The sequence below is a fragment of the Anabrus simplex genome, chromosome 1, assembly GCF_040414725.1.
Source record: "Anabrus simplex isolate iqAnaSimp1 chromosome 1, ASM4041472v1, whole genome shotgun sequence".
In the NCBI taxonomy this organism is placed as follows: Eukaryota; Metazoa; Arthropoda; class Insecta; order Orthoptera; family Tettigoniidae; genus Anabrus; species Anabrus simplex.
This window is the reverse complement of record NC_090265.1, coordinates 887,648,802-887,670,298: the sequence shown is the minus strand read 5'-3', so window position 1 is coordinate 887,670,298 and position 21,497 is coordinate 887,648,802. Positions and strand designations below refer to the sequence as shown.

Below are 21,497 nucleotides of genomic sequence, written 5' to 3'. Positions count from 1 at the left end.
AGAATTGGAAATGAGAAAACAGATATTGTAGACAACTTCCAGTGCTTGAAACCCTACAACTGAAGAGACTGTAATGGTTATGGTCACATGAAAAGAAAGACTCCCCACAGAACTCCTAAGGCATACTTTGACCAAAGTGTTCCTGGGAAGAGACCAAGAGGAAGACTTGGTGATGTTTGGGAGAAGCATATTTTCAAGAATCTTGAAATTAAAAGTGTAAACTGGCATCACTTATATGAACAAAATATGAGGATGGACAAGACAAACTGGAGGAGACTTGTACACAACCGCACCTGGCTTGCTGGAATGAAGAAATTATGATGATGATGATGATGATGATGAACTGCTGCAGTACAGTATATTCATAGCGATAGTAGCAAAATCAACCCAGTGGTTCTCTCTTTTAAGTCCAACCTTGATAAAAGAATGTTCTGAAGTGGTGTCAAACTTCGACTCCCAACTGCACCAAAACCATATATTTCTGGACGTAGGTCCCCTCTTAAAAAATAATCAATTTGCGATTGCATTCAACACACTAAGCATTGTCCATGTTGTTTTGAATCATCCTGTATAATAAATACTGTAGATCATGCAGATACTGTTCTGATATATGAAGTTATTTAGTTTCTTACAGTACATTTTAAAATTTTGACCCTTTTTATGTGTTTAGTATGGTGTGAGACTTCTTGAAACTAAAAACGCAGTCAACAGCAACAACAGAATAGTGTACCTTCCAAAATATGTTTAAAACAATTGGGAATATGGAACACTAAGTTAAGGGATCTTCGAGATCAACGGAAAACCATGAGGCATGGCCTTAATGTGTGTACTCAAAGTTGCCCTGATAGCAACGTGACTCATAACATAGGGATACTGCTGCAAGTTATACAGGAAAACCAGATATGGACAGTGGGTGTCACCGACCATGTCAGATGTCCCTCTGCCAGTGGCATACAGAACGTTGAGTGGAGAGAAGGCGTGGAACAACATTAGTAGACGAATAAGTTCGAGTAGTGTCTTTAAAAGTAGGAAAGATCACATTATGAAGATAAAGTTGCAATTCAAGAGGACAAATTGGGGTAAATATTTGTTTATAAGAAGGGAAATTAGGGATTGGAATAACTTACCGAGGGAGATGTTCAATAAATTTCCAATTTCTTTGCAATCACTTAACCCATTTACTGCCAAACACATATATATACGTTATTGAACGCCGTGTCTCGTCCGATATGGATATTACCGATCCAACATTACCGATATTACAAACGTACGCGATATAGTGTCATGCTTTGAGATTCCGTGGAAATGCTCAAGAAAGTTCTGTACGGCAGATATACCACTCCATTTCACGTTTTTTGAAAGCCATCTGGTGTTATTTCAGCTTTGTTGGAGTGGAACATCTTTCCCGCTTACGTGTAGCCATCATGGTGTCTTAAAGTATACATTCATCTCTTGCTGACAAAGAAATTGAATGTTTCCTCATAAATAGTGATTCTGGAGTGCTATATTTTGATAATGAAGATGGAGAATAACTAAGTGGCGATATTGAACTACAAGAAAGTGCGAGACTGAGACCTGTGGAATATGTCTCTGTCAAGAAAGGTTTACTAGATGGTGTAAAATATGTTGTAGAATATTTTATTTGTATTCCCTTTATCTATCTAAATTTGGAAATGTAACCACTAGATTGTAAATTATTATTATTATTGTTCTGTGATATTTCGTAGTGTTCTGGAAAATTCTGTCATGCGGACTTTCGAAACAGGGTGTATCAGCCCCTGTCGATTCTAGAAGCATGTCTTTACCAATTTTGGAAGATGGGAAAGTTTGCGATTAGAGTTAGGTGATGTTCTAGAATATTGTGAAAACATCACGACATGATAAAGGGTTTTGACTGGTGGATCTCGATGGCGATAGGAAAACTCCTGTGCTTTGATTGGTCACTAGGTGATCACACCAGGGCCAGCCTTGCCTTCTTAAGAGAGTGAGGCGAGATTTCGTGGTCTTTTGTTTTCTCGTCAGTCCAGCTATCAGACGCACATTGGCTAATCCTCCCTCCTGGGGTGGACTACCTTGGGTAAGCACTGTTGGTTTCAGTTCCACCTTAATTTATATTTGATGTTCGCTTGTATTTTCACATAGAAGTTTACCCTACTTGCCCAGACTCTCCACTCAATTATTCAGATGCCTTAGCTTTTCAGCTGGGCCTGCCTGTTTGCTTTGGAGGCATTCCCCTTTCCTTTAGTTTTGCAAAACATGTAATTGAGGGTACACTGTTGCTTCACGTCCGTAGGTTTAACCTCAAAATGCCCTACACGTGACCTCTGGGCTAAGAAAGCAACAACACCGAGCTCGATAGCTGCAGTCGCTTAAGCGCGGCCAGTATCCAGTATTCGGGAGATAGTAGGTTCGAACCCCACTATCGGCAGCCCTGCAAATGGTTTTCCGTGGTTTACCATTTTCACACCAGGCAAATGCTGGGGCTGTACCTTAATTAAGGCCACGGCCGCTTCCTTCCAACTCCTAGCCCTTCCCTGTCCCATCGTCGCCATAAGACCTATCTGTGTCGGTGCGACGTAAAGAAAAAAAAAAAAGAAAGCAACAATATTGGCAGCCAGACAATCCTTGAGATCTCCTGGCTTAAAACATATCACAATGACAAGACTTCAGGGAAACGGTCCTTATAAGGACCAACAACAATATAGGAACCTATGTCGAAGTATTCAAATAATGCAGATCAACATAGAAGGGCTAAGCAGATCAAACTGTCAGTTTTTATCAAGACTATCTCTGGAAAACAATATTGATGTAATTACTTTGCAGGAAACTCATGTAGCAAATGAAGACCAACTGAGTACCAGAGGTAAAATACCAGGTTATGAACTTCTAGGTGCAACATTCCATCATGCATATGGAAGTGCAACATATGTACAAAATACAGTAGAGAATGCTTCCTTGATCTCCACAAGCACAAGAGATGATGTCCATTCCATTGTAGTCAAGATAGGAGATGTTAAAGTCATCAATATCTATAAACCTCCTGCTACCACATGGCCAGCACATGTCATTCAACCATACCCTCACCCAACTGTCTGTCTAGGTGATTTTAACAGTCACCATGAGCAATGGGGATATTCTGTGACTGATTCCAATGGGGAAGCTTTGACTTCGTGGGCTGAAGAGCACAATTTCCATCTTCTTTATGACTCTATAAAGATCGGCGTACTTTCAGATCAGCTGCTTGGAGGAGAGAGTATAATCCTGATTTATGCTACGTGTCTACCGACTACAACACTATATCTCTACCAACCATGCGAAGAGTTCTCCCTGATTTTCCCCATAGCCAACATCAACCAGTTGTAGTGGAAATTGGAATTAAAGTTCCAATAGTATCCTCAATTCCTCATCCACACTGGAACTTTCAGAGAGCAAATTGGATTGGCTATGCTGAACACCTTGATAAGTGCCTACGATGGATTCCACCTGTAAAAGACAACTACGAGAGATTTACTGGTGCTATAAAAAGCACAGCAAAGAAGTTTATACCTAGAGGCTACCAAAAGGAATATATCCCTGGTTGGAATGAAAACAGTGATGTTCTCTACCAAGAGTTCCTTACAACTGGTGACCCGTGCATAGCAGATGAATTACTCCACAGTATGGATGCTGCCCGCAGGCAGAAATGGACAGAAACAGTTGAAAGCCTTGACTTCAAACGCTCAAGTCGAAAAGCATGGTTCATTCTAAAAAGCTAGGAGAGGACTGTCGGGTAGATCAAATTAGTTCTCCAGTAACTCCTGATATGGTTGCAGCACAGATTGTGAACAATTCACAAGCGCCAGAAGATCGGGATCATACTACATGGTTAAAACGTGAACTGAAAACACACAAGATATATCAAATGCCTTACACGGTATGAAGTCAGGCAAAGCCCCTGGGTTTGATGGCATTCACCCTGAATTTGTGTTATACTGTGGAAAATATGCTAGAATATGGCTTGCTAAATTCTGCTCTGACATCCTGCAGAGAGGGTCTATCCCTCGGCTTATGAAACGGACAAAGATCATTGCTATCCTAAAACCAGGAAAATCTAAAGATCAATCCAAAAATTATTGTCCAATTGCTCTTCTAAGCATAGTATACAAACTTCTGGAAAGGCTAATCTATAACAGAATTAGTTCCGTCATTTTTCAGAATTTTCCTGGTGAACAAGCAGGATTCCAACCAAACCGTAGCTGTACAGATCAGGTTTTGTCACTAACAACATTTATTGAGGCAGGCTTTCAAAAACAACTGAAAACCTCTGTAGCATTTATTGATTTGATTGCAGCTTATGATACTGTGTGGAAACAAGGACTCTGCAAACTGCTACGTGTTTTGCCATGTAAGAAGATTGCACGACTTATTGATAGCATGCTCACCAAGAGGAAGTTTCGTGTAATACTGGGAAATGGCACTAGCAGTGAGAAAACTCTAAACAATGGTCTATCCCAAGGTTCTGTATTAGCTCCTCTGTTTTTCAACCTGTACATAGCTGATATACCTGAAACTAGTTCTAGGAAATTCGGATATGCTGATGACTGGGGTCTGGCAATACAAGATAAATTCATGGAAAACACTGAAGAAACACTGACAGCTGACCTTACCACCTTGGGACAGTACTTTTGCAAATGGAGATTACAACCGAATCCAAATAAAAGTGAAGTTACAAGTTTTCACCTTAGCAATAAAATGGCCAATTGTGAACTGAAGGTTCAGTTTGAGAACACTTGTCTTGCCCACAACAGATATCCACAATATCTAGGGATTACTCTTGACAGAACTCTGTCCTTAAAGAAACATCTTCAGAGTACGGCTGCTAAGTTACGATCAAGGAACAACATCTTACACAAGCTGTGTGGAACCACCTGGGGATCAATAGCATCTACCCTACGGTCTTCGGTCTTCAGCTCTTGGTCTTGTGTACTCTGCTGCAGAATACTGCTCATCGATATGGCTGAACAGCAGTCACACCAAATTAATTGACACTCAGCTGAATCACACTATGTGTATGATATCAGGGACAATTAGATCTACTCCCACTTTCTGGCTACCAGTTCTATCCCATATTCCACCACCTCCCCTCTGTCGAGAAAGTGCTTGCAGCACAGTCAGTTGCCAATCCATGGTGACATGAATGATGCTCTTATTAACAGGCTAAAATCTAGACACCCACCTGTTAGAACAGCCAGAAACCTAGCAGACGCTAACTTTAATCTGCTTCAGGCCTGGAAGCAAGTATGGATATCCAGTGCTCCATCAGAATATCACTATCTACCATGGCTGAAAAACAAACCAGAGGGTTTTGATCTTCCACGGAAGATCTGGACAACTATCAACAGGATTCACACTGGCCATGACAGATGTGCCGACTCCCTGCATAAAAAGGCAATACTTAATTCGGCAGCGTGCAGTTGTGGTGCTGCGAAGCAAACAGTTCGGCACATTGTGGAGCAGTGTCCTCTAACTGCCTACCAGGGAAACCCAAGAGACTTTTTTTCTACTCTCACCCTTGTGTGTTGACTATGTAAATAATTTGAACCTGTAAATAATTTAAACTGTAAATATTAGGAATTACTATTGTATTTATATGTAATGTGATGTGTTAGCCATACGCTAAATAAATAATAAATAAATAAATAAATAATTTGCACATTAATTTAATTTCCCTCGGGGTTTGCTTCTAGTAACTCCGTATCACTTGATGCATGCTAGTTTTTCCCCTGCCCCGCTTCAGAAGTGTTTTTGGCGTGGGAGCAAGTTGAACTGGCCTCTGCGCCGAGTTTAAATATTTCTGATTTCCCCTATTTCCATTAGGTGGCGCGATTGTCAGAAAGTGCGTTAACTTTCATGTAATATTGTATTTGTATCCTGTGGTTCCTATTAACTTCAAAATTGTATTGTAGAAGTTGCATTACGTTAAGATATTTTTAGTTAACCTCTTGGCCTAAGAGGAAAGCTCTCGCCAACTATATCTAATTTGTATTTTGGAAATAGCGTAAATGGATTGTGTGGATAGATGGATTTTGTTCCGAATTTTCTTTGCAATGTTTATTCTGGAAAACAATATTGTGAATCAAGGGATCATCGTTGATTTTTCTGGAAACCCGCAGCCCTCAATGGCCCTGGTAGGTTTCCCAGACCCGCTCCACATTCCTTTATCTTACTCGTCCCGTTGCCCAACCTGATTTTCATTTGTTTGTATTGGCACAGTTCATCTGATGTTAATTTGGTGCTAAGGTTTTAAGGTGCCATGTAATTTAATTTTTTTCCCCTTGTCTTAGCTGTGTATCGTGTAACCAATGGAAACTGGTTACAGAGACAAAGTAGTAATGATGAATCTCATGCAGAATTGTCACTCCTTCCTCAGATAAATTATTTTTCCCCAAATGTAAATGATTTTGATAATACCAGTTCTTGGATCAACAATTTTATATTATATTTCAGTAACAGTATCACCGAGCAGAGCAGCCGCGCGTATTAACATGCCACGTCTATGGAGCTGAACTCTGCACTTGGCAGGCGAGTGGGTTTGAACCACACCGTTAGCTGTCCTGAGAATGTGGTTTTTTTCTTCTTTTTTTTTTGTTTTTCTTTTTTTTCTTTTGCACTCCCAAGCAAATGTCGGGACAGTTCCTATTCATAAACCACAGCCTATTCCTTCCACTTCCTTACCCAGTTTCATTCACCATCATTCATTTAATACTCATTATCTTGTTAACTGAGGTTTGCGTCAGGAAGGGCATCCAGCCGTACAAATATGGTGTAAAACATAATCTCACTTCATCCCCCATATTGGCTGCGGGGCTAAGGGGACGATATGCATTCCATTAGTTGTATCAGTAAAAAAAAAAAAAAAAAAAAAAATACAAAACAGGCCCATGCCTGGTCATCAAAACTCGGCAGTGAAAAGGTTAAGAAAAGGTTAGGAAAATAAGAGATAGGGAATCTGCCACCTGGGTGACTGCCCTAAATGCAGATCAGTAGTGACCGATTGGTTGATATGGCATGTGATAACATTGTATGGCAATACAGGATGCACAACAGCTCCCCATACTCTAGATCAGGTCGTCCAGCATGGCTTGTGGCAACGCATACCATTGCTGGATAAGAGCTCTTTGGAGGTCAACAATGATCTGAGGTGGCACTGTTAGGGCTGCAATCCTTTGGCCTACAGAGTCCCATGCATGTTCAATCAGATTTAAGTCCAGGAAGCAAGCTGGCCACTCTAGATGTGTGATGTCCTCATGTTGCAGGTACTAGTCCACCAGGCCAGCCCTGTGTGGGTGGGCAATATTGTCCGACTTATGGAACCCGGGTCCATATGCAAAAAAACCATACTGTTGCAGGATGTCATTCCTGTAGAAAGCACCCATCACATTACCCCTAGGAAACACATACAGTGGGGTACTGTCATTCTTAATGCGATTTTTATTGGGTGTAAAGACAGTAATATCAAACAATATACGTTCACTTCTTGATTGGAAAATTATTTTTTGGTACTGAGTCTATTCCTTAACAACACACAGTTCCCACTCAGTTCGCTTAACAACTACACAGTTATACATAATTATAAACAACACTGCAACACCATTAAGAGAAACACACTGAAGCAAATTACAGCTGATTCTGACAAGTACAGATATCAACAAGTCCTCACACTAATTATTATTATTATTTCTTTTTTGCTATTGGCTTTACATCGCACTGACACAGATAGGTCTTATGGCGATGAACACTAATTATTCAGTTCACCATCACAAGGCAAGACTAACTACCATCCTCTCAGCCGTCAGCTTGATATATATATATGTAGCCTCCATGGCTTAGGCGGTAGCGCACCGGCCTCTCACCGCTGGGTTTCGTGGTTCAAATCCCGGTCACTCCATGTGAGATTTGTGCTGGACAGAGCGGAGGCGGGGCAGGATTTTCTCTGGGTACTCCGGTTTTCCCAGCCATAATTCATTCTGGCAACACTCTCCAATATCATTTCAGTTCATCTGTCATTCATTAATCACTGCCCCAGAGGAGTGCGAAAGGCTTCGGCAGCCGGCACAATTCCTATCCTTGCTGCTAGATGGGGACTTCATTCATTCCATTCCTGACCCGGTCGAATGACTGGAAACAGGCTGTGAATTTTCATTCATATATATATACACACACACACCATTCGACAGATCTTGTCCAAATCGTTGGCTGAACGGTCAGCGTACTGGCCTTCGGTTCAGAGGGTCCCGGGTTCGATTCCCGGTCGGGTAGGGGATTTTAATCGCTTCAGATTAATTCTTCTTGCTTGGGGACTGGGTGTATGTGTCCGTCCCAACACTCACCTCATTATATTCAGACAACATACCACACTACCAAGTATATGAATATTACAGAGTTTTCTACAGTTTTCGACTGAACAGATTTTGAGGTTATGCAAATTTACAATAGATGTTTACAGGGAAATTATATGTTAGGCATAATAATTAGCATTTAATAAAAGATAATTAAAATATATTAAACATAATAATTGAAGGTTTTCAACGGTTTTTTGTGTAAGACAGCGTACATACGACAGTACGTGCTCCTAACATGCCGCCACCCAAGACAAGAACACTGGCGCCACCATACTGATCCCTTTCCATAATACTGACAGGGTTGCAATGTGTCCTAAGGTGCAGCAGATGAACAATCGGCGAGTCACTCTTCAGGCTAAACCGTGACTCAATCATGAACAGGACATGACCCCATTGTTCCCGGACCCAATCACGACAAGAAAGACACCACATTCGACGAGCCATGCAGTGCCTTTGTGTGAAGGGAATGCATCTGGCGGGTCGATGATCATATAAAGAGCAACCTCTCACAGCTGACGATAAACAGTCTGATAGGAGAGGTTTGACCAGAGGCTGCTGTGAGGTCTCTAGCCAGTGCAGGTGCTGTGTTGGTTAGATGCCTTTGGGCATTTAAGGCAAGACAACAATCCTGATGCTGGGATATAGCATGTTTTCTCCCACCTGAAATCTTCTCAACAGCCATGAAATGACACTACAAGCGATATTCATCTCCTGGCTCACCTGGCACTAACTGTGACTAGCCTCTAATCTGAAGGTGATCCAACCAAGCGTAATGTCATCCAAACATGTTCCCTGTGCCATCCTGCTTCCCTACGACTCCAATACGGTGATCCACATGCACACAACATGCAGTCAGAACTGCTGTACCAAACCTTTGCCCAAAGAGACTGTTTGAGGCACACTAATCAGCCTCCTACTGAGCTGCCAGGTTTGTCAAATGTTTTCGTGCAGTCCAACCACAGCTTAGTCCGCACATAATTGTCTTGATGCAATTACTTATTGTAGTTCACAAAGATCCCTTAACTTACAGATATGAGTGTAGAAACAGAAAATTATATTTTTTAACTTTGTTTATAGCCAAGCAGGCTACAGTGGAACCTCGATATCTCGAATCACCTAAGGAGCTAAATTTTATATCGAGTTATCAAAATTTCGAGATATAGAGAATACTGTTTTCGAGCATGTAGGGCCTATAGCACATAATTGAATCATGTGTATCTATGGGCCTATACTGAATACATTATTTTTAACAGTACCTACTTAAAAATATACAAACAAACTCTATTTTATGGCATCACTTTAATTATAACACTTATTATAATAACTTTTTAGAATACAGGATACAGTAGTGAAACAAGAAACATACGTCAGTTAACACCTTTGGAAAAAATCCGTTAGTCTCTCTTGTTTTTTACTGTTAACCTTTCCTATCTTCATGTTGAAACTTCTCGTCAATACCACGCAGCTGAGATTCATAAATGGAGTTTTTCATCTACGACTTCAGGGGTTGTTTTCGTATATGACCGTTAATTAATTCACACCCGAGAAACAGCAAAGCTTCGCCGATTTTCCAATCACTAGAAGCTTTAGTTTTTCGGTTCCCGTCAGATTAGCTCCCAGCATCATTGTAATCCTAGCTTTACTTGTTAACTGTTCCTCACAAACCACAATGCCGTATTGCACAGTTAATGTTGCACAAAGTTCGAGTTACAGAGTATTTCTTGCTTCAAGGGAGGAAATGTTTGCTTTGAAAAATCGATAAATTCGTGTAACCAAATTTCGAGTAATAGAGAAATAAATAGGATAAACGGCCAGGAAATTTAAATTACTTCGAGATACTGAAAATTCGAGTAATGGAGGGTTGAGATATTAAGGTTCGACTGTATATGATAAAACTGTTCATATATTTATCATCACAAAATTAGATTTCTTCACATATGGTGTTTCATAACAATAAGCAGTAAGATAAAGTCCTTAAACCAGTAGGAAGTTTGATATAGGACAAGTTTAAAAAATGATACTTCACCTAAATTTTAAATCATATACAGAAACACTTGTTTGGCTAATAGCAGGTGCCGTCAAGGTTGCTCTACAGTTTTATAGGCGAGATGCAAACAATTTTAGGGGTTCTAATAGGTGATATCTCTCTCCGGCGTCTTGGCTAAATGGTCAGTGTATTGGCCTTTGGTTCAGATAGCCCTGGTTTCAATTCCTTCTTAGGCAATGGATTTTAACCGTGCTTGGTTCATTCCTCCAGCACTGCAGCTGGATGTTTTGTGTTAGTCTTAATACACATCTTCATTTACATACAACACATCACACTACAAACCACCAAAAAGACATGCAATAGTAAAATACATTCCTCCACGTAGGTTTGGCATGAGGAAATGCATCCGGCCATAAAACTGAGCTTAATCTACTTTAGTGCAACCCCAGACAGCTGGCAAAAGGCTAAAAAAAAAAAAAGAAGAAGAAGAAGAAGAAGAAGAAGAAGAAGAAGAAGAAGAAGAAGAAGAAGAAGAAGAAGAAGAAGAAGAAGAAGAAGCTCTAATATTTATCCTGCAGAACCTTTGTGTGGACAAGAAGATTCTTGCTACTTGCTTAAACAAGTTTGTATTCTAACCTGTTTTTGCTAGTGTTTTAACATCTCACTGTCTCACTTAGGTTTTATGGCAATGAGGAAATAGGAAAGGGCAAGGACTAGGAAGGAAGCATCTGTGGCATCAACTGTAGTATAAGTAAAGCTGATGTGAAAATGGGAAAACACCAAAAACAACCTTCAGGTTTTGCCAAGGGAAGGGTTCAAATCAACAGTCTCCCAACTGCAAGCTCAGAACTACGTGACCCAATCAGCAGTCACCTCACTTGGTTAACCTATTAGTGCTTAATAATCTGGGTTCTAGTTATGTGTAAGGTAGCTGCTTGTAATGACGAAAATGAATATTTCAATAGTCATAAGTGAATGACAAAATAGAAACATGCTTCATTAGAAAACAAAATAAGGAAAGCAAACATATTCATATCACCACCTGTTTCCTCTTGCGAGGTCGCATCGCCTCAATGCGAGCCTGCTGCCGTGCAACTTGCTGTTTCTTATTCACCTTCTCCCTGCTTTGGGTAGTGGAAGGACTAGTGCATACTGACTGCAGGTACTGAGTCTGCTCTGTGGTAAACCAAATAATTCATTAATATCTGAATGTCAAATTTATTCACTTAAATGTTTAGAATTACCATTACAGTATAATACAATGACAGAGGTGAAAATATGAATCCATATCAGCATATCTAATATTTCAGATCTACAGTGAGTGGAATTTTGAGGCGAGAAGGTATTGAGAACTGTATAGCTTAGAAGCAGATCTTCCGTCACAACAAGTGTTATAGTACCTCCTTTGCCGTGTATTGACCTGGAGATCCTTCTATGTACTATTGTATTTTACTTTTGACACTGATCAGTGTAAGTGCTTTAAGTGTGCTCTTTTAAGATGTCACCAAAAATAAAATGTGTTTTGATAACAATGAACAGGAAACTGAAGCAGTCAGACAGTTGGAAAATAGGAGGCTGTTACAAAACGTAGCAACAGATTAAGCATGACAGCAGATCTTGACAATATCTGATTGGGTAAAAGCAAAGCCAAAATATTAGGAACACTTGACAAAAATTTCAAAATGTAAAACTGTGAAAAAAAGACAAATATGAGAAATAAAACGAAGCCCCTATTTCTGAGGTTTTACCCAGCAATGTGCTAAAGAAATGCCGTTATCTGAACCTACTGGTATACTTACGGTTTGTCAGACACAGCAGCGAATCTACACCAGGTGATGAAATGCTCATCTGGTGGAGGAGTGATATAGCTGCTCACAAGAATTGCAAGAAAAGAGTTCATAAGAAAATTTCCAATTTAATGAAATTCATGAAATATTGTGTCAAAATACTGTATTTAAATAATGATTATTCGGAATTTAATCAATACTGCATGCACATAAGAGCAGAACATTTGTCCCTTTCACTCTAACAATAGTTCCCATATTTTATCTGGAAAAATGTGTTATCAAAAATGGCTCTGCCCCCTTTAGTTTGGCTTTCCTCCCCTGCAAACCATGTGACCTCGCCACAGTGGGGAGGCTTGCATGTCCCAATGAAGCAGATAGCTGAGCCGCAGGTGCAACCATATCAGATGGGTAGACCAGACTAATGAATGGTTCATTGAAAAGGGGGTAGCAGCCTTTTGGAAGTTGCAAGGGCGGCAGTCTAGATGATTGACTGATATGGCCTTGTAAAAATATTTAACATGACTTAGCTGTGTTGATAATGCTACATGGCTGAAAGCAACAGTAAACTACAGCCGTAACTAACTCCTGAGGACATGCAGCTCTCTCTGCATGAATGATGTACTGTTCCTCTCGGGTAAAATATTCCAGAGGTAAAATAGTCCCCCATTCAGATCTTCGGGTGGGAACTTCACAAGAGAGGGCAATCATCAGGAAGATGGATACATTCTGCAAGTCAGAGTGCGGAATGTTAAAAGTTTGAATTGTTGTGGTAGGTTAGAGAATCTGAAAAGGGAGATGGATAGACTAAAGTTAGATATAGTCTGTATAAGTGAAGTACGTTGACAGGAAGAGCAGGAATTTTGGTCAGGTGATTACAGAATTATCAACGCAAAATTAAATATAGGAAATGAAGGAGTTGGTTTAATAAAGAATAAGAAAATACAGCAGTGGATAAGCTACTACGACCAGCATAGTGAAAGGATTATTGTTGTCAAGATATACACCAAACCAATGCCACCACAATAGTGCAGGTCTATATGCCTTCTAGTTCAGCAGATGATGAAAAACTTGAAAGAATTAATGTTAATTTTAAGGACACTTCCTCTAAAGCATTACTTTGTCAATTTTATATATTTTTCATCTAAACAGTGTTATGTGGCTGAAGATGTTGATAATATACGAAACATGTACCACTTTTGACCATTAAAAATTGCCTTAAGCAATCATTGTATCGACTAGGTGGAAAATAAATAAATACTTAATTGTGAATCTATTGAAGTGCGATACGGACCATGAAGCTCATTTTATGTAAACCTTGGAGACACTCGAAGGTATCATAGACTTCATTATGATTAGGCAGAGATTCAGAAACCAAGTGTCAGATTGCAAAACTTTCCCAGAAAGGAATGAGTGCAAGGAGATGGGATCTAGACAAGTTGAAAGAAAAGAGTGTGAGGGATTGTTTAAAGGAATATGTTGCACAAGGAATAAATGATAAGGCTGAAGGAAATACAATAGAGGAAGAATGGACAGTCATGAAGAATGAGGTCTCTAGGGCTGCTGACGGAATATTAGGAAGAAAGGAAAGATCAACTAAGAATCGATCGATCTCAGGAGATACTAGTCTTGATTGATGAATGACGAAAGTACAAGAATGAAAAAAATTAAGAGGGAAGAAAAGAATACAGGTGATTAAAGAATGAAGTGGATAGAAAGTCCAAGACAGCTAAGAAAGAATGGCTGAAGGAGAAGTGCAAGGATGTTGAAGATTGTATGATCCTAGGAAAGGTAGATGCTGCATACAGGAAAATCAAAGAAACCTTTGGAAAATGCAAAACTAGGTGTATGAATATTAAAAGCTCAGATGGAAGGAACATATCCAACAATTGTATCAAAGTAATGTAGATGATATGGTTTTGCTGATGCTGATGAAATGGGAAACCCAATTTAGAGGTCAGAATATGACAGAGATTTGAGAGACCTAAATAGGAACAAGGCACCTGGAATTGATGACATTCCCTCTGAATTACCGACTGCCTAAGGAGAAACCAGCATCCTTTCATGTGTAAGACATATGACACAGGAGAAGAACCATCTAATTTTTGGCAGAATGTTATTATACCTATTCCCAAGAAAGCCGTTGCTGACAAGTGTGAAAACTATCACTCCGTTAGTTTAGTATCTCATGTGTGAAAAATTTTAACAAATATTATTTACAGAACAATAGAAAGACAAGTGGAAACATAATTAGGAGAAGATCAATTTAGCTTCAGATAAAATATAGGAACATGTGAAGCAATCTTGACTTTAAGTCTGATCTTTTCTTACATTCTTTTATACAATTGGCTTTACAATTAAAATAAAAATTAAGAGTAAAATATTTCTACCTTTTCAATACAAAATCAAGTAATGTGGGTTACATTACGGAAGAAAGTAGTTTCGATCTATTTTTTAAGGTCATCATCAGCCAAATTGCAAGTTGCACAACGTATCTGATAATTCATAGAAATTGTAAAAGGTCGTGTAAACACAGTGGTTTGACACTATAAATGTGAAAAAGTCAAAATTGTTGTGAAAGTTTTGGATAATGCATAAAATGCTGTTGAAGGAAGAATTCAAGAATAATTTGGGCATTGAAGATTTGAGGTTTATATATATCACTCCTTATGAAGTTCTGATAGTTGCACTATGATGTGCAGAATGTATTGCAGGTAAGGTCTCATTGGTGATCGAAGTTTCAGATTATGTTTAAAAATGCATACAAAGATTCTTGAGAATTACGTATCACACGATACGGAGTTCTAAAAGCTACATATCATCAACGGTAGTAAAAGTGCTGAGAAAACAATCCATGCACACGAAGTGAACAATGTAAAAAGATGGTGAACAGAGGTCATTCAAAGAGATTAAAGTCCTTAAAAAACTGAAAGTGACAATAGCGCTTGAAAGTTTAAAAAACTTTTAAAAATGCTGGAGAAGATTTGCAGTTCAATGCGGAAATAAATGAAATGAATACAGTTGTAAATAGTAAGAAAAGCCAAATTAGTGAAATGGTGATGGAAAAAGAGGAAAAATAGAAAAAAATTTATAAAGAAAATATGTAATATGTGACTCAACTTGCATTGCTAAGTGTTGGACGTATTGGATAACTTATGTGACAGGAAGCAAGATAACGGAAGAAAAAGAAAGGGAGGGGAAACTTCGGAGAGAAATGGGTAATGAAAGGGGAAAAGAGAGGGGTTAATTTAAAGGGAATAAAAATGGGGGAAGAAAACAAATAGAAAAGTTAATAAAGTATGTAATATGTGAATCAAATTTGCGGTGAGAAGTGTTGGACGTATTGTATAATTTATGTGAAAGGAAGCAAGAATAAGGAAGGTAAGGAAAGAGAAAATAGGTAGTATAGTTCGTAGATAATTGGGGAAGGGAGGTGGAAAAAACGAGAGGAGGGGCTAATTAAGGTGGGGATGAGGGAATAGGAGTAAACGCTCAGGAAAGGTGCCATGAATAGAATGGAAAATTGATTTTAGATCAGTTAAATTAACATTTTTTAAAATAATAATCAGGATTTCAAATAGAACATTGGTTTTCTCAGAAATGTTGTTTAGGTTATAGTTTGAGTAGAAATATTTTTGAGTAGAAATATTGATCTAAATGTATCTGTTATATCGAGTAGGGGGCCTTTGTTTAATGTTTTAAGGATTTCCGTATCTTGCTTTATGTTGGTAAAATTATGGTTGTAGTCTTGTAGTTCAATGCGGAAATTTGCTGAGAATTTGTTGTATCTTAGGGCACTAATATGTTCTGAATATCTTGTGGTGAAACTCCTTCCAGCTTGTCCAATATATGAAAATTGCAATTATTACAACTGATTCTATAAACTCCTGATTTTGAGAGACTATTAATTCTGTTAAAAGAAGTGGAGTTGTATAAGAGATATGCATTTTTATTATTTGTTTTAAAGTTTTTTTTACATTGTATTTCTTTAAAATGTTAGTGATTTTGTAGATGTCTTTATTAAAAGTGAAAGTGGAAATTAAGGGGATGTTGGGTTTTTCTTTTTTTAAAGTGGTTGAGGGGCAATGTCTGTATTTGTTAATTATTCTTTCAATGAAAAAGTTATTGTAACCATTGAATTTTGCGATGTATCAAATGCTGTTTAATTTGTGTTTTAGATCTTTTTTAAACATGGGTATAATGAAGGCTCTGTGAATTAAGCTGTTGTAAGTTGTCAGTTTGTGAGTCTGCAGATGTGTTGAATTTCCTCAAATGGGACAACAGAAGAGCTGAAGAACACAAAATCAGTTGTGGAAGAATACACTGAAGAACCTCTGATAACATGGATGGAAACAGAAACAGCCTTGAAGAAAATGCCCACTGGAAAATCACCAGGAAATGATGATGTTAGTGCTGATACGATCAAAGCGGCAGGGATACGAGGTCTACAGTGGTTGCATAGAGTACTCAGTGCAGTCTGGAATGACAATAAGATACCTGCAGACTAGAACAAGGGTGTAGTCATTCCACTATTCAAGAAAGGAAAAAAGCTACAATGCACAAACTACAGAGGAATAACTCTCCTATCACATGGGCTGAAAATCCTAGAAAAAGTCATTAAACAGAGACTGAGGATCATTTTAGAGGAGCAACTGGAAGAAGAGCAATGTGGCTTCAGAGCTAATAGGTCAACAACGGGCCTGATTTTCAGCATCCGAATGTTGATAAAAAAAAACATTGGGAGAAAGGCAAGGATCTTTTCATGGTTTTCTTAGATGTCGAGAAAGCACATGGCAGTGTGACAAGAAAAAAGATCTGGGATTGTCTAAGAAAGAGAAATATGTCTGAAAAGATTAGTGAGGAAAATTTGGATGTTATATGAGGACTGTACAAGCTGTGTGAGGGTTGGTAGTGGTTATTCGTCCTGGTTCCAGACCAAGAGTGGAGTACAACAAGGAAGTGCACTGTCACCACTACTGTTCATCACTGTGATGGATGAAATAATGAAATCCATCAAAGAAACATCATTAGGTGAATTAAAAGCCATGGCCTTTGCAGATGATGTTGTGGTTTGGGGACAGTCAGAAGTGGAGGTTCAAACAAAATTAAATGTTTGGAGAGCCAAGTTCAAAGCATTCAACCTCAAGATCAGCATGTCTAAGACTGTACTGATGGCAGTGAGCAGAGAGGGTCATTCAGCAAGGATCACACTAGCGGACTAACTACTGGAATGTGTAGAAAGCTTCTCCTATCTCGGCAGCATAATCTCTAGTGATGGCCTAGTCACAAAGGAGATAAACAATACGGAGCAAAAGAGTTTCCGTTTCTACCAACAAGTGAGGACGCTTCTTTGGGATAACCAAAGTTCCAAAAAAGGCAAAATTAACCATGTTTAACAGCTACTTTGTACCAATATTGACATATGGTATTGAGACATGCACCCTAACCTCGCAAGACTTGTCAAGGCTACAGGCTTCAGAGATGAAGTTCGTGAGGTCCACTATACAAAAAACCAAGTTAGACAAGATAAGGAATCAGGAGGTGCGAAACAGAAGTGGTATGAAGACATTGCTACCAGATCGAGTCAGCAATTCTAGACTACGGTGGTTCGGATCTGTGATGAGGATGGAACCAAAAAAGAATGGCCAGACTGAACCCAGAGAGAGAGGTGTCATGAAGAAGAATGGTGGGAAGGCCCAGAACACGTTGGATAGACATTGTTAAGATGGACATCAAAGACAGGGGATTAACAATAGCAGACATCATGGAGAAGACGACGTACATGAATAGAATGGAATGGAGGAGGTTCATTAACAGTACCCGGTGAACTGGAACTGTGAAATGATGATGATTACTTATTATATACCCTTATCCCTTTTCTCTACAGGGTCGAGTATGAAGTGAGATGAATCTTTGTAGTGAGTTTTTACGGTTGTATGCCCTTCCTGACGTCAACCTCCTCCGAGGAATTAATGAGATGAAACGAATGAAGTGATATGAGTAACTAAAACTGACTATATTGACTTTATATTTAGGCCTAAAAGTCGTGTTCACCATTTATTGTCCTTTTACATTTAGATACTCTGCCTTTCAACTAAAATAGCCAGTATAACTCTTTCTTACTTTCATAAGCTCTTTATAGCCTAGAAATCATGTGTTCACTGCACAAAATTTGAGGTTATTGCATATTGGACCCCCTCCCCCCTTTACTGTTTTGGCTGTGAAAGTGGAGGAAAAAGTAGGGGTCTAATACGCAAGTAAATACGGTATATAGAACAGTCAGTAAAGGAAATCAAAGAGGAATTTGGGAAGGGAATCATACAAGATATCAGTCACTATACTCACTATACTCTGGATACTATCAAGGCAAACTCGAACATTCTACACAGGTCATTAACATATATTCTACGAGGAACTGTTTTTATAAAAAAATTGGTGCTGTAATCTGATTTTCCCTCACGTATAATGACTTTTAATATTCTAATCAGCCAATTTTACTGTATGTTGAATATAATTTAAGATGTTTATAATTCGATAAGGCAAACTGAATGCCTTTAATGTCCAATTAAGATATATTTTATGATTTTTTTTTTACAAAAACTCAATGCTGTAGTCAACCTTTATTACATCTACAAGCAATATGACGTCATTTACTATTTTTATATTCAAAAGATTGTATAATATTTTTGACTTGTATTGTATCTCATAAGAATTATTCTAGTCTTTGTATTTTAAGTATACAAGTTTTATGGTGTACACCCAATACAAAAACTTAGCTTAAGAAGAAGTTGTACATACATAAATTTTAAACTTATCTTAGTGTAGTTTTTAGAATGCCTTATAACAATTTCCTTAGGCTGATGATGGCAAGTATAGTTGCCGAAACTGGTTCCAATAATGAGATCAAATAAATATGTGACGTATTAATAACTTCACAACTTTGTAGTATTGAATAAGTGGAACCACTTACCCATATTTCTTAATATAAATCTTGATTCAATACGGACCAAAAATGAAATTTTTGTCATTAAAAAAAGAAAAGTCAACACTGTCACACGAATTACTGTCATTTCCATCCCTCTTCATCACTTATGTAGAGTTCTATGTCACTTTCTTCTAAAAATTTGAGTATCTCTTCTTCCTTGTTTTGCTTTGAAGCTGCCAATTTGATACACGTGTCAAAGCCACGGATGCTTATATACAAGATATTCAACTCGCTTGCATTATTTTCACAGTGAATATTCCAAGGAAATCGTATATGTTAAATAATCTATCATCTGTGGAGAAGCTCTCATACTAATACGAAGTTGATAAACAAAAGACAGCAGTCAAGACAGCATTCATAAACGCGCGGTACCAGGACGGATCTCTCCATCTTAGTACGAGAAGACATGGCATAGCTTGGACGGAGAGATCCGCCTTTGTACAGGAATGGGTTAAAGGAAGCAAATGAATATTGTTACTTGGGTAGTAAAATAACTAACAATGGCAGAAGTAAGGAGGACATAAAATGCAGACAGCACAAGCAAGGAAGGCCTTTCTTAAGAAAAGAAATCTGCTCACTTTGAACATTGATATATGAAATAGAAAGATGTTTTTGTAGACATTCGTCTGGAGTGTGGCATTGCATGGAAGTGAAACATGGAAAATAACTAGCTCAGAGAGAAAGAGAATTGAAGCTTTTGAAATGTGATGTTACAGAAGAACTCTGAAGGTGAGATGGATAGATCGAATCATGAATGAAGAGATACTGAATTAAATTGGTGAGAAAAGAAATTTGGCTAAATTTCACCAGAAGTAGAGATAGAATGATAGGACAAATCTTAGGACACCCAGGACTTGTGCAGTTGGTTTCTGAGGGAAGTGTCGGCAGGAAGAAAGGTAAGGATAGACCAAGGTATGATTATGACAAGCAGATTAGAGCAGAGGTAAAATCAGCAGTTACGTAGAAATGAAAAGGTTAGCACAGGATAGGATGGCATGGAGAGCTGCATCAAACCAGTCTGGAATGATGACTCAAACAACAACAACAATTGATGTGTCTCTATATTCATTTTCAATAATAAACCAAGTCCATCTTACCACAACCAAAATTGATAGCTCCAATTTGCTCAAGATATCGATGTATCCTTCCAATGCAATTCACATCACCACAGTTTCTGAGACCACTTCTTACAGATGTTTTGGTCACGTAAGAAGGGCGGCTCCTTTTCCAGCATTCTAAGATATGATTGCGAATCTATGGAAAAAAACAATTTTTTTCTTAGAAACAAAATATTATGCCTAATTTCCACATAAAAACAATCCTGAATTACATTAAGAACACCAAATCACTCCACTTAATTTCATCTGAATAAATAATTAATGTTTAAGAAAAGGCCATATACTTCAAAGAAAAAATTTAAAAAACACACACACCAATAAGAGATGAATGATTTCGGCCTAAGTGCCGTATATCTCGTTCAGTGGAGACTTGTGGAATGCCAATACATACTTGTTTTAGAACAGTGTTTTGGAGACCTTTAAGCCAAAGTTTTCAAAACAGCTTATACAATTAGTTTAGAAGACAATTACGGAAGTAAAGAATACCTGTGATGTAGTTTCACTTGTACCAGGTCCTTCAAGTAGTAAAACCTCCATGCCAGCTGGAAATAAATTGAGGTGGTACAGCATCTGGGCGTAGTATTTTCTTGGTGGGCAAACCTAAAAGCTCGGTTTTCATATCTCGCTCGTAATCCGTTCGAAGGAAATGAACAGACATTATGCGAGAATTGTCCAGATTGAACTTATTAGTTCGCTTACAGAGAGAAATCCACAAACGCTTTAACTCGTCATTTTTTGAAAACCTGTGATACATAATACCGGTATATTTAAATCCATAATTAACACACTGTGCCACAGCACAGTTAATACGACTTTTAACGTTTCCACTCATTATTACACTGCACGGGTTCACACCAGACCAAAGCATAAAGCAGAACTAACTGAAAAGATCGGCAGTAGAAACACATGTTTCATCAGTAGGGCGGGCGAGTGCTGTCTTCATACCACATGACGTCACGCAGAAGGCGGCCAGACACCTCCCTGGCAGATCCTACTTCCTCCTGCCTTCTCTTCTTCTTTTGACACTATTCAATCTTCCTCTTCCTATCGTCTACTCTACTTTTCCCTTCTTTACCTTTCTATTTCCTTTCCCCTCCTCTGTAACAATTTCCTTTTCCCCATTTTCCCCCTGCTGTTTTACCAGCAGTGACTCATACCAATTCCTCACAAAAATCTTTGCTGTTCTACAGCCTTTTTAATTATTATTTTTTAGAAGAATCTTAATCGTTTTGTTTAGAGCCT

General features: G+C 38.5%; 1 protein-coding gene across 1 annotated transcript in view; it reads right to left on the bottom strand.

Annotated features, from left to right (window-relative positions):
- LOC136857693 (histone H2A deubiquitinase MYSM1) overlaps positions 1-21,497 on the bottom strand; it is a 165,922-nt gene that overhangs the window by 39,111 nt on the left and 105,314 nt on the right. The window contains exons 6-7 of the mRNA XM_067136545.2: positions 20,235-20,391; positions 11,411-11,544 (exon numbers count right to left, since the gene is read on the bottom strand). Coding sequence (XP_066992646.2) covers positions 11,411-11,544; positions 20,235-20,391 — 291 coding nt within the window. The remainder of the gene's footprint in view (positions 1-11,410; positions 11,545-20,234; positions 20,392-21,497) is intronic.